At 42.5% G+C, this 14,336-nt stretch overlaps 1 protein-coding gene across 1 annotated transcript in view; it reads left to right on the forward strand.

Moving 5' to 3' along the window:
- The window catches only part of C1QTNF7 (C1q and tumor necrosis factor related protein 7), a 50,403-nt gene extending 36,335 nt beyond the window's left edge, over positions 1-14,068 (forward strand). Inside the window, exons 2-4 of the mRNA XM_010143217.1 lie at positions 11,038-11,236; positions 12,102-12,347; positions 13,080-14,068. Of these exons, the coding sequence (XP_010141519.1) occupies positions 12,110-12,347; positions 13,080-13,711 (870 nt within the window). The 5' untranslated portion in view covers positions 11,038-11,236; positions 12,102-12,109 and the 3' untranslated portion in view covers positions 13,712-14,068. The remainder of the gene's footprint in view (positions 1-11,037; positions 11,237-12,101; positions 12,348-13,079) is intronic.
- The last annotated feature ends 268 nt before the right edge of the window (positions 14,069-14,336 follow it).

Below are 14,336 nucleotides of genomic sequence, written 5' to 3' on the forward strand. Positions count from 1 at the left end.
ATGCCCACACACGTCCCATGAAGACCCTGCTGAAGTCACCCTGAAGCATCACACACATGCAGAACAAAGCCAAGGTAAAGCCCGCTCCTTACCAGCTAAAGACTTTCCTACTGAAGAGTGGCCACTTGACCGACAGCTGCAGCTTCTTCGTGCTAGTCTCTGGAGGAACCCAAGGAAACAAATACTTTAAGGAACCCAAGGAAACAGATTTCAAAACCAGTCAAATTATTGTTGCAAGAACTTAAGAGAAAACACCTTCGAGGCCAGCTATAAATACAAGGCTCATGGTTTCAACAGAGTCCAACAACATGAGGTCCAAATTTTGTTCTTAATGATAAGCAGGAGTATGGCTGATGCTCTGTTGCAAAGTCGGAAACGACCAGTTATCAGACGCTAGACGTCATCCACACTCTACCGAAAAAACTGCAGAAATCATGCCGACTTCATCTGTTTTAACCTCCTATGAGAGAACTGATTTGAAATACGAAACAGCAGTTCACAATTACTTGAGGAAAGTGGAATCTGAAAAGTGCTTCTGAAATAACCTGCTTTTACATCAGCACAGCAATATTGTCCCTGATACTACTGATGTTGTTTTACTGATGAAGAAATAGAATCTTGTAAGATTAAATGATTGCCATGGAATAGACATTTCTGATGGAGGAACAGAAATCGGGTTTCCTGAAAGAAAAGTCTATGCTCTGTTTTCTTGCCTCCTCTCTGTGAATCTGATCAAACACCACTAAAAAGAGAGATATTTGCATTTGATTTCAGTGTGTACACAATCTGGCTGACAAATGATTATGTGTATCAGATTGGAGTTACCATATCACAGCAAAAACCCTTCATTGTAAGTGAATTTGTGTCAGACAAATTTGTGTCAACACAGTAAGACAAGGCTCTTCTCAATCATATGCTTTTTAAAATTTTTGTAAAGACATGGTAGGATGTAGTGCCATTAGGATATATAGTAGGCTGTTGTAGTTAGCAAAACTGATTTTTAGACTGTCCAGAGCTCTGTACAACAGCATGAGATCTTCACTTTCAAGGTCTGTACAAATCAGAAAACAAATAAATGAGATATAACATTTTTTAATATACAATCTTTTTTTCTTGGAGATTTAAAGCTGCCTGCCTGAACTGTCCAACTCAGAAATACAGAGGAGAAAAGATTAGTGTCAGTGTTACTTTAATAAGAAAAAACTCTTACAACAGATTTTAGATTCTTCAATGCGTTGTAACACCAGTCCAAACATTTCTTCAAATAACCAAAGTTGACACTTACATCTTCACAATACATAGTAGTTTATGTATTAGAAAACTCAAAGAACTCAGACTGAGACCCTGCAAATCCAAACAGTCCACCATAGAAATTGTTCTCATCAGGAGACTGAATAAAGCAAGAGCAAATCCTGAAAGACAGAAGCTGGCGATGTGGTTCAGTGAATGCTGCAGTGGGGAGCAGGGAAAGGATCCATATGGAATTAAACAAACCTTTGAACGCCTTGTGCTGAAAAATGTTGTTTCCATATGTAGTGGACTAATGCTGCCAGATTGGGATCACATGCTTTTTTCCTCTTTGAATACATACAAGCCGTCAGAGCCATGAGGGCACTGACATCCCTGGCTGCCCCTGCTAACCTCTCCTGGGGCATCCCACCACCCTGCTCCATTGCAACCCAGCTGACCTCCTTCCACAGGCTGATGTCCTGGTCTGGCCTTGGATGCTGGGTGTGTCCCCAGCTGCCTCCAGGCTGCCCTAGTCCCTGCTGGGGTGATAGGACAGACTCCAGCTGGCAAGGCCCTGCCCTGTTACCCTGTGGTGAGCTCCATCACTCCCAGCCCCAAGGAGAAGCCGGTCTTTGCCCGACACAAACACCTCCACAAACGTGAAGTTGTAGAACGTCAGGCCCATCAACTAGAAATGCAGGTCCTCTGTGAGTGCTTGCTGAGTACCAATGGGGTTGCCAGATGTTGGGCTTGTGTTGAGCTAGTGTTCATATGAAGCCTGATGGATGGAAGGCAGGATGCATTCTGCTCTTCTATGGAAAGACAAGCCTCTGTTTCAATGTGAAAATACCATGCCATATAGAATTTATTTGGAATTCTATTTTACAACTCCAAACTGTTTAGAGCCTTCTTTCTAATATGCATATCCTTCAGTCTTGCAAAGAGGTCAGCCTCACTGAAAATCAAGTTGTTATTTAAAGGTTGGATTTAATCAGGAAGAAGCATACTTTAAAAAAATGTGCTATTACCCAAAAGCAGACATTACATAAATTTCATTCTATTTTTACATCTTTCTGGCTCCGATCTCCTGAATCTGACATTAACCATAACAATCACACATGTGACTAAACCAGGCCAAATTCTCCTTTTTTGTATTCCAGTATAAACATAGAAGTAATACTGTTGAAGTAATAGCTTTGAGGTAGACTCACTCCACAAGAACAGGATTTTTCTCAGAACAGACAGAGTCAGGAAAGTATGCTGATTCTGAGGCCAGATTTTTATCTCCTGTACTGATAAATTAGTGCACCAATGTGGAGGAGACCACCGGGGTTGACACGAGACCCTGGCAGTCCCAGAGGCTGGGGGCATACGTTAACATGGCTGGCATTCTGAAAAGCATGTGAGGCTTCAAAGCTCTCCAGCTATTTTCAAAATGCCTTAGGCTTTCAGAAGTTCAAGCCCCACTGATTTACAGCGAGGCTTAAGCTTTTAAATGCATTTATTATTTGTGCTGATGAGACACCTCTGTGAGATTCAGCTTCACAGACACAACCTCTCTCTACATTTAACTCCTCAGTTTCATGTTGAGGCTCTCTCTTTGGTGCTCTTGGACATACCAACAGCACACCAAGGCTCAGAAGATGGAGACCTTGCAGCTGCTCTGGGCAGTGGATAGTGCAGTGCTCTGTGGACATAGCCCTGCAAGAAAGCTAGTGGTGTTTGCATGGCTACAAGGTTGCTTGGGCATTGCGCCATGTCAGGTGTGCACAGCCTGGGTCTCACGTTGCTGTCCTGTGTATCTGTGTGGCACAGCACTGCTCCTGCAGATATGCCTGAAGAGACCCTCTTCAGAAACTCTAGGCTAAAGTGGCCTCTCATGCTCCAGTTGGTATGTCGCAGGTTTTGAGGTTCATTGATTTGGACTTAGGTTCCCAATTCCCCACACCCCCCACTCCCCACCCCGGATGCAGTTTTTTACATGTCAAAGTCATGTATAGAAGTTGCAACTTACAGAAGCTTTGGTAAATTTAGCCCAAAGGTCTTAGCAACCACAAAGTTATTTCTTACCCAGGAATATTTAATCCCAAAATGCTGATTTTCTAAGCCTGTTTTCAAATGCACAATTGTGCAGTTATCTTTTGAAGATTCTCAAGAAGGAACCTGGGAGCTGTAGAGAGGGGTTTTTTTTCAGGACTGGTGTTATCTGAGCTTTGTTACACAGTTCTGCTGTTCCTGGAAACATACCTTGGCTAGCATGGAGCAATTCAGAAATTCCTGCAACATATAAACTCATAGTAATAAAATTCAGAGTGGTTTAAGTTCATTACATGCATACTTATAGGGCTTTTACAATGCCTTCCATCTTCTAAGGGACATATAAATAAAAACTAATGAGTCCTCCACAGTCTTGCAGACATGCATACCTACCCAAAATTTGAAGTTAGAAAAAAAGTATGTTAAGTACTGTCTACAATATCACCTGGACTGAAGGGACAACAGTGTTTAGCAAGCCATTTCTAGCTGGCGATTTGCCCATGTAGGCAAAATTTCCAGTTTCCCTCTCAGAACTTTGAACAGCAGTGCAAAGAGACCCTTTGTAGAGTTAAAAGTATTGCTAACTTAACTATGAGTCTTTGGAGTGTGAAAAAATTAAACATGTCAAGCCCCAGACAGACGTCCTCTTCCATGTACAACAGAAGAGGGACAAGAGGTTTCCACTCAGCTGAATACAGCTGACTCCTGCCCCAGCTGACTCCACTGCTCCTCTAGCAGAGAAGTTTATGGGAGCCTTCCCTGACTTACTCCAGGGGAAATCAACCAGCTCAGTCCTGCCTAAGCATTTACATTGCTCCTTTGGTCTTTGCCTAGTTTAATGTAGAATGTAGTCCTTGGCTGAATGCCTACTTTTCTGCAGGGTTCCCAGAAAGGCACAGTGCCTGGGTGAAATCACTTGATGATCTTCCAGAAGAAAACAATGTGCTGGGGGAGGAGTGTCCCTTTCAGGGTCTGGAAGCTTTCTTCTCTGCACAATTATCTTTTTAAATCATGAACACTGCTCTTTGGTAGAATATGCTATCACCAAGGGAGCAACTGGGTGAAGGAGAATCTATCTTCAGAGGTGTCTGTGATCTAATATACGACATTTACCTTGAGGAGGTGAGAATTAAGCCATGCCCAGGGACTAGAACATATTCAGCCAGAAATCCAGCAAAATTCCCAAAATTGTTCTTGCTGTATATATGCTGAGCTAGGACATGTGCTGGCTGGACCCCATCATTCACTCCTGCGCAAAGTGATTGTTCTCATGATGGAAGCTCTTCATGGCCTTGTGCTCACAAAGCCCAGGTGTGAACACAAGTAACCAAAACGCACAAGGCAGTGGAAGGCTGTCCCCTATGACTCCTGGCAATAATCTATGACTTCTGTTCCTGTTTGTCCTCACGTGCCTTGCAGTCTGACATTTTGGGTTTGCGCCCTCTATTTTTCCTCTTTCCATGCCATCCAAAATGATTTTCCCAGTCCATTCTGCTCTGTCACAAGGATGGTAAAGCAGAATGATGCATGATAGGAGACAGAAGTTCTCCTGGAAAGGGCTGGGGAAGAACCAGAAGCCTGGCCTGAAAGGCACTCCATGAGAGATGGGCACACTACTCTAGGCATCTATCCACATCTTTAAATGCCCACATTCCACATGCTTGACTCCAGTTCAGATTCATAACTAACCCTGCAAATTGCAGCGTATCCCTGAAGAGAGATTGTGATTTCTGGCTCCTGTCTCTTTTTTCGTTATTATTGTAAGAAAACAGAGAAAACCTTCTAAAGAAGCCTGTACCTGAGATGTACGGAAACTTGTATCCTGAGTCTTCCAGTGTTAAATCCTGGCCACTTTTCACTACATTGCAAGCAAAGGTATTATTGTCTCCATGTTGTCTCCATCATTGTCTCCATGATGGCAGGACACAAGTGATGTTCCCAGGGCTCAGTATTGGGGCTTGTTCTCTTCAATGTCTTTGTCAATGATCTGGATGAGGGGATTGAGGGCACCCTCAGTAAGTTCACAGATGACACCAAGCTAGGCGGGTATGTTGATCTAGAAGGTCAGGAGGCTTTACAGAGTGATCTGGACAGGCTGGATCGAAGGGCTGAGACCAGAGGTACGAAGTTCAATAAGGCCAAGTGCCGAGTCCTGCACTTGGGTCACAACAACCCCCTGCAATGCTACAGGCTTGGGGAGGAGTGGCTGGAAAGCTGCACAGGAGAAATGGACCTGAGGGTTTTGGTCAACAGCCAGTTGAGCATGAGCCAGCAGTGTGCCCAGGTGGACGAGAAGACCAACAGCATCCTGGCTTGTATCAGAGATAGTGAGGCCAGTAAGGGTGGGGAAATGATTGTCCCCCTGTACTCAGCACTGGTGAGGCCACGCCTTGAATACTGTGTCCAGTTTTGGACCCCTCACTTCAAGAAGGACATTGAGGTGCTGAAGGTGTCCAGAGAAGGGCAACGAAGTTGGCAAAGGGTCTAGAGCACAAGTCTTATGAGGAGCAACTGAGAAAGCTGGGGTTGTTTAGCCTGGAGAGAAGAAGGCTGGAGGGAGACCTCGTCACTCTCTACAACTACCTGAAAGGAGGTTGTATCAAGGTGGGGGTCGGTCTCTTCTCCCATGCAACAAGTGATAGGACAAGAGGAAATGGCCTCAAGTTGCACTAGGAGAGAACTAGGTATTAGGAAAAATTTCTTTACAGAGAGGGTTGTGAAGCATTGGAACAGGCTGCCCAGCGAAGAGGTGGAGTCCCCATCCCTGGAAGAATTTAAAAGAAGTGTAGATGTGGTGCTGAGGGACATTGTTTAGGGACCCTGTCAGTGCAGGGTGAATAGCTGGACTCGATAATATTGAAGGTCTCTTCCAAACAAAACAATTCTGTGAATCTGTGATTCTATGTTAATTGCCAGCTGTAAGCAACTGGCCTAGATTCTTGGCTCTCTGTCAAGATAAATTCTGTCAGGTTTCATTTATTTGTGTGCTCTGGTACAGCTGGCAGTAATGAAAGTGCTTTGCCTGCCAGTCCCTGTGTTAAAATTCGCCCCAGCTGAGTCAAACTGACTCACTGATGCACACCTTGTCCAGCTTCTAAGGCATTTTTAGTAAAAAAACCCTTTCAAATAATGGGAATTACTGGAATCAGAGATACTATGTTTCAAGTCAGGCACAAAATAAAATGACTCCCACTCCTTTGATATTCTGAAAATCAAGCACAATGAACTTCCGGTCTTGATTATAAGAGCTCTATTTTTCATGAAGGCTTGACATACGGTTGAAGAATCTGACTACATTCAATGTGGTTATGAAGGAGACTGTTCAAACATGACTGAGTGCAAACTTAAGTGAGTGAGACCATTAAATGTCAGCATTGTTAATGAGGCCTTTACAGATTGTTTTCTCAGAAATATTTAGCTAATGTTCTCTCCCACTGGCTGATTGATCCCTTTGGGCACCATCTGCCATTCAGGGCCTGAGAAGTTCAGACTGCTGCAAAAGCGTTGGGTCACTCTCCTTCTTACACAGGGGAAGTAAAGGCAGAGTAAAGCCACGTGAAGATTGCTGGATTGCATAGCTAACCCAAGGAGTGTGGTGTCTTCTTGATTCCTTAGGGTAAGGCATGGTCTTGTGGACGGAGCTCTGGAAGTCCAGCACAGCCCCCATACACAAAACAAGCTGGGAGATGTAAACCTGTGCCCAGCTGAAGGTGAATGATCACTTAAGACTTGTATTTTACACGCATAAAAATCACCCAGTGCAAAGAAACTGCAGAGCGTGGTGCGCTAAAGTGCAAACGATTGTTTCGGAGGCTTTGTGGAAAAGTCAGTGGTGGTGGCAAATTGTATATCAGATTTCGACCCTTTAGGCATGTGGAAACAAATTATTTTTGTGAATCATGTTTTGAGAGAGAAAAAAACAGGCATTCAACCTAATTGTTGAAGCTGCGTCTCTCTGTTTCTCATCCCGACTTATTACCTCCTTCTCCACTTTGTTTCTACTACCACAGCTCTCCTGGATGGGGGAGCTGGGGAAGGAGATGTCTCCTTCTCTGAGGAAGGAGATGTCTCCTTCTCTGAGGAAGGAGATCCCTCAGTAGGGCTGCAAGACAGCGATGTGAAGTAGTATGCGCCTTTGCTATTGGAGAGCCGGAGGATGTATAGACTAACTTGTTCTGCACCACTAAGCCATTGCCAGTGGTGTAGACAGAAATGGCTGCCTCTCGTCCACATCTTTTTGCACAAGTAAGTTAAAATACATCTTTTCCTCCTCAAATAGTTATGCAGATATATTGGAAGTGAATTCGAAGCTAGCAAGGAAAGTCAAAAGACAGCCAGGATAACTTGTCACTAATAATTACTGGCTTTTGACCCCACTTTTATTTATAACAAATTCATGAGAAATCTTCTGGCATTGTTTCAAAACAATGCCAGTTAGTAAATTTGAGAATTAAGACCTGCAGAGCTGGACAAAGGAGGAAGATCAGATTATATACCAGGAAGTTTCAAAACTAATAATATGTTATATTCCCTTAATTCCTAGGCTTAAAAAAATGTTAGTGACATAGTCTGAGTATATTAGTAATGAAGTGAGATTTCCTAAGGAAATGTCAAAGACCCTCTGCCAGCACCCAGGTTTCATGTGAACGCAATGTAGGGAGTGTTTCTCAAGGTAGATCATAGAACCATAGAATCGCAGAACAATTTGGGTTGGAAGGGACCTTTAAAGGTCATCAAGTCCAACTGCCCTGGAGCGAGCAGGGACATCTTTTGCTAGATTAGGTTGCTCAGAGCCCCATCCTGTTTGACCTTGAATGTCTCCAGGGATGAGACATCTACAGCCTCTCTAGGCAATCTGCTCCAGTGTTTCATGGCCCTCATTGCAAAAATTTCTTCCCTAAATCTGCTCTGAATCCACCCTCTTTTAGACTAAAGCCATTACCCCTTGTTCTGTTGCAACAGGCCTTGCTAAAAAGACTGTCCCTGTCCTTCTTGTCTTTCTTATAGTTCCCCTTTAAGTACTAAAAGGCCACAATAAGGTCTCCCCAGAGCCTTCCTCTTCTTCATGCTGAACAACCCCTACACTCTCAGCCTGTCCTCACAGGAGAAGTGTTCCGTCCCTTTGATTATTTTTGTGGCCTTCTCTGGACCCTCTCCAACAGGTCCATGTCTTGTACTGAGGACTCCGGAGCAGGACACAGTACTCCAGGTGGAGTCTCACCATGGTGAAGCAGAGCAGCAGAATGACCTCCCTCTACCTGCTGCCCACGCTTCTTTTGATGCTCCTGTCATCTTAACAGACTGCAATAAGGTATTAGGTTCAGAACAGCCTTTTAAATATTTTTTACAATACTGAATGAATCAGATGATCTTTTGGTTTTATGCTTAGGGTCAGAGATTACGCTGCTTGTGTAATTTGAACAGTGATGGAACAACTGAATCTGCCACCTTCACTTAGAAAAGCTGTTTCAGAAATCACTGCACATTAGAACTGATCGGGATGTCCATAACTTTTCAGTGAATGCCTTGGTGTGCACTCTTGCTCTACCTAGTAGATTTGGAACCTACTGAAATTCTATTTTCTGAACTTGGAATAACATTATTCTAATCCTGTATTCGTATCATTCTCATTATTAATTTTGGTGATGTTTTGATGAGGATGGTTGTTATTGTTGTGAACAAGAATACCATGTGCTTGTTCTGGCTTTCAATATTTGGAAAAAAGAATAAGCTCCTCAAACATTTTTTTTTCCCTGAAAAATTATTTGGCATATATAAATGACATTGTTTCCTAACCCAGTTTATGGACAAAAGTTTGTATATTTGAAAAGGACAACCAGAAGCCAGGATCAAAGTGTAATTTTTGACTCACTTGCTGCCTACTAGTTAACTCTCCATGATCAAGTACTTAGCTGCAACACAGAGGACGCCTGAGAAAGTGATCTGGAAGGTCTATTCCACCCCCTAACTTCATAAGCCTAGGTGAACTGCAATCTGATTTTGGCCTCCTAATTCACCCTGACATTTCAAAAGCATGCCCATACGTTATCATTCACCTTTAACATTACAATCTACCTTTTAGAGTACTCACCAGGAAACAGGGGTCATGGATTCAACCCTGTACAACCTTCCTTGTTCTGAGGAGATTCACACTTTCCAAGAGACTGCTGCAATAACAAAGAGAGGCACCTTCCACCCCCTCTTTTAAAACTGGTCTATTACACATGAAGAAATGCAGAAGTCTGAAGTCAAAGGGCAAGAGATGTCCTGATTCTGTGGTCTAATGCATGGTTTCCCAAATGTCAGTTGCTGGGTACCACTGTTGCAAGCAGCCTTCTGTATTCCCCTCAAACCTAAATTCAGGTTGTAAACACCATTGCTTGAACATTATCAGTATTTCCTCCCAGTTCCAGATCAGTTCCCCTTCCTGCAGTCTCACTGTTATCTTCACAGCCCCATCACTCCTTAAAATGCCCAATCTATAGGTGAAAGCTCCATGTATTCCCCTCTGTACCTCCCCCTTCCCAAATTGGCTCTCCAACCACAATGCCTCAATCATCTAAGGCACATCCCTGTCTCAAAAAGCCCATTCCCCTAACCTTCCCCAAAAGACTTCTTTCCCATGGCCTCAGCAGAAACACGTCACAGACTAATTAATTTCCTGTTGGCACATAAGAAGAACAGCAGGGAAGGTCTGGGAACTGGAGACAGCCTCATGCATCAGTAAGTTACTGGCCAGCCAGTGACAGGAGCAGCTGTGTGAAGGCTACTACCGGGATTTGTAAAATACCCTGGACATAGGCAAAACCAGCAGTTGTTGAGATTGTTTTTGCTTGGCTTACATGCAACACAGTGTGGGAACATCCAGCCTACTGATTCAGACTTTCATCTCGCAAAGGGCAGTTCTTATTCCGGTCCTTGATCCTTAGGTCGTGTCTGCATCTTATCCATCAGCTTTGTGAAAAATGCATATGCAGTCTTGGGCCTGAACTCCCTCCAAGCTGCTCCCTCCTGGCTAAGCACTTAAAGCTGTTCTTTGTAGAGAGCTTTGTTGTCCCTGATTTAAGTCCTGTGAAAATCCACAAGCTTTATTTGGGTACACTCAGTAGTACATCATAGCAAACGTTGCTGTGAAGCTTGAGCTTGTAGCTAACAACTGCCTTGGAGTTATTATTTGCTGCTCTGCTGTAATGTTAAGCATTCATATGTTAATCCACTCTTGGAGGCTGTTGTGCCTGGCTGTACTGTAAGGTTTTATCAAATGACAGCAAAATTAATAGTTTGGTTTCTGCCAATTTGATATAAGATGCTTAATATGAAAAGCAGAAGATACTTCACTGAAGAGAATTTTGGACCATTCCGTTCAACTACAATATTTTTATGCTTTTTTTCTGCATTGCCATTGATACCAAGATAGTTTCTAATTTTCTATTCTGTAAATTAGAAAAGATTCTTCATAAAGACTGTGTATGTGTCTGTGTATATATGATGGTCTTTTTCCCTGCTGAATAGATTTGACTATGCCATGTACTATTAGAAATATCATTAATTGTAAATAAATGTAATGGTCTGGGGTTTTAAATCAATCAGCCAATGCCAATCAGTATCACAGAAAAGGTAATGGGAGCAACAATTTCTAGATTAATTCACTTTGCAACTTCTTTAACTCTGAATTTGAGAATGAACCAGAGTTTCACCGTAAAAAAAGGTAGCTGGTATTTCACACAGGTATTTTTCTGAATCCCCCAATTCATTTCTTCTTTTGCTCAGAAACCAGTGGACTCTGATTTCCATGAACGCTATAAATTAGCTCTGAAGGAATGGACAACTCCAACAAAAAAACCCACACAAATCTTCCGAGAAGCCAGCAAGGGAACTAGAAAAAAACACTTGACTTGCAAAATCTCACCTGACCTATGACTGACTCTCTGCTAATACAACACTAATTTAAGATACCTTTATACATCAGGTCCTACAACTCCTCAGCATGTTACTGTTTGTACAGTGTTTTTTCTTTAATCTCCCAGCATAGAGTGGAACACAGAAATCCAATTTACATTCAATTGTTTGTGAAAACAACCAAATGCTATATACGAAGCTTTAAACAATTTTCTTGCAAGATGTTGCAACACAGGGCATTTCATATGACAGTCCAAACCAGGCTTAAAAAACCCCCAACCTATTAGCAGCCCATTCACACTCCATCCATTCCCCACAGTGCAGCTGCCCAATTCAACCTGACCGATTAGGGTGAAGTGGTTATTTGTGCTGTGGCCATCAGGGTTTCCAGCCAAGTGCTGAAGATGTAGCTACCTTACCACTGTCCTTTCTTCTGGCTCAGCAGTGTTGCAGTTATTCAAGTTGGAGATTCATTTGCAACCATAAGGGCAAATTTCCAAAATGAAACAAAGGTTTAAGTTTTCTCCTCACTAGAAACGGCTGCTCCTATGGGCACATCCTCCTATATGACTCCCTCCAGCCAGAGTGCTTTTCTCTGTAAGTTTATATAGGTCCCAAAGACAAAATGAACTATGCAATCAAAGGACTTCTAATTGAAAAATCCAGATTCTTTTTTTAGCCTGTCAAAACCTGGTCCAAAAAAGCTGGTATTTGCCGGTTACACTATGTCAGTCTACAGGCTACTTGAAAGACATACGGTAACGTATACAGTGACCGGAAAAACTTCCAGCCTCACAGACTTTCCTCCTTGCCTTCTACATGTATTCACATTATGCACTGCAGTGTCACACTTACTAGCATATTCAGAGCCATCTGCATGTGACTAGAGTGCCATAATATGCATAAATAGTCTCCTTCATATGTATTTTTTCCAGATCCCAGGATGTTTTTGTTGCTTTACATTACAAGTTTCGCCATCTACACAAGCGAACAACCTCTTCAAAGTCAGCTCAAAGGAGAAAATCACTACATCAGATACATCTGTAGCATCCCTGGTTTGCCAGGCCCTGCAGGTCTCCCCGGAGCCAGTGGATCCCCAGGGCCACACGGACGCATTGGTCTTCCAGGAAGAGATGGGAGAGATGGCAGGAAGGGAGAAAAAGGTGAAAAAGGGAGTGCAGGTATTGAATATTTGCATAACCTAACACAGTACTACAACAAAGTAAGACCTGTCATTATCACTGTTATCCGCGTATATAAATATAAGTGATGAATGTGTGTATGTATGTGCCTGTGTGGGTTTAAGTGTGATGCATGTGTATATACCGAGAGAAAGAAAATATGCAGACATATTTTGCATATGTCTAATATACTGATATCCGCGTAAATAAATGTAAATCCAGGGTCTTCCTCCTGCACACAGATGTTAAGAAAAAGTTTGGGAAAAAATAAAGCATGTATAGGGTCAAATAAATAGTCTCATTTGTGCCATTATCCAGGAATAAAGGATTAGCAGGAATTCAGGAACACAGCAAAACCACTCAAATAGTAGGAGATATTCAGTACACAAGTATCATCATACAGATAGCCACGCTGCTGTCCTTCCCGTTGGCACTGCCTATAGCTCAGTCCACAATGGACTGATGATGTGTAAAATTCTTCAATGTGTAAATAAGACATATGCAGAAGAGTGGGAATATGGAAACAAAGGACCCCTGGGATGTGGAGTCCAGTCCTCTGTTCCAATCTGCCATTCCTTTTGCAAAGCTACTAGAAGACTTTGAAAGTATTTTTGGAGTATTTTGAAATTCTGACCGTATTTTTCTTGTTTGTTCAGGCACACACAGTAGCCCACACAATCATTTACTGAGATGATATGTGCAACGATTAACTAACTTAAAATGTTTTTGAAGGTTTAAGAGGAAAGACTGGGCCATTAGGACCAGCTGGAGAGAAAGGAGACCAAGGTCAGTCTGGTAAAAAAGGACCTGGAGGATTGATGGGTGCCAAAGGTGAAGTAGGTCCAGCTGGACCACCTGGACCTAAGGGAGATAAAGGAGACCGAGGAGAGCCAGGTGCACCGGGGGTCTGTAAGTGTGGAAAGATAGTGCTGAAATCTGCCTTTTCTGTTGGCATCACCACCAGCTACCCAGAGGAAAGATTACCAATTGTATTCAACAAAGTCCTCTTCAATGAGGGGGAGCATTACAATCCTTCCACAGGGAAGTTTATTTGTGCCATCCCGGGAATTTATTATTTTTCTTATGATATCACCTTAGCAAACAAGCACCTTGCGATTGGGCTGGTTCACAATGGGAAGTACCGGATAAAGACATTTGACGCAAACACAGGCAACCACGATGTAGCTTCTGGATCCACTGTGATTTACCTTCAGCCAGAAGATGAAGTATGGCTTGAGATCTTCTACACTGACCAAAATGGTCTCTTTTCTGATCCAACGTGGGCAGACAGTTTGTTTTCTGGGTTTCTTTTATATGTTGATACAGATTACCTTGATGCTTTATCTGATGAAGATGGGCTCTGAAGCAGATGACGTCGTGACGTTCAAACTGGACACCTCAGCACAGGATTTTATCCAGCTGTGTGGGGGACATGAAGCTGAAAAAAAATAATCTGGGAGTTTATTTTTGCTTTGATAGGAACCAAATCTGAGCTCCTAAGGAACCTTCTGGAATCTAAGCTGGATTTTTTACCAAACACAGGGACGTCAAAAGGAACTGTCATTTAAAAAAGACTGCATCACTCCAGGACTGACTCCTCCTGAAAGCTGTGTTTATAATACTATTTAAACAAATTTAAGATACTGTACATTGGGTTTTATGTAAAATAGATTAAGTTGCAATGTAGAATGGATATTTTGTATATGACATTAAAATTGAACAATTGATGGCAATATCATCTTTGGTCATTTTAAATACATTAAAAACAGAGAAAACTGATTTTAAAAAAGAAGAGGAATATAATAGGGATATCTGCCTCAGGATGCAGCTGTGCAGGTCACAAGGATAGTCCCATCTGTTATTTACACCAAAAAATTACATTTGTAACTAACTAACCTCCTAATCAATACAGGAAGATTTGTACTAGCTGAGGACTGCCCAATGACAGTCATAAAAAGAACAGCACGAAGGTATTAAACATGTAAAATA

Source organism: Buceros rhinoceros, unplaced genomic scaffold (assembly GCF_000710305.1).
Source record: "Buceros rhinoceros silvestris isolate BGI_N320 unplaced genomic scaffold, ASM71030v1 scaffold10079, whole genome shotgun sequence".
Taxonomy (NCBI): Eukaryota; Metazoa; Chordata; class Aves; order Bucerotiformes; family Bucerotidae; genus Buceros; species Buceros rhinoceros.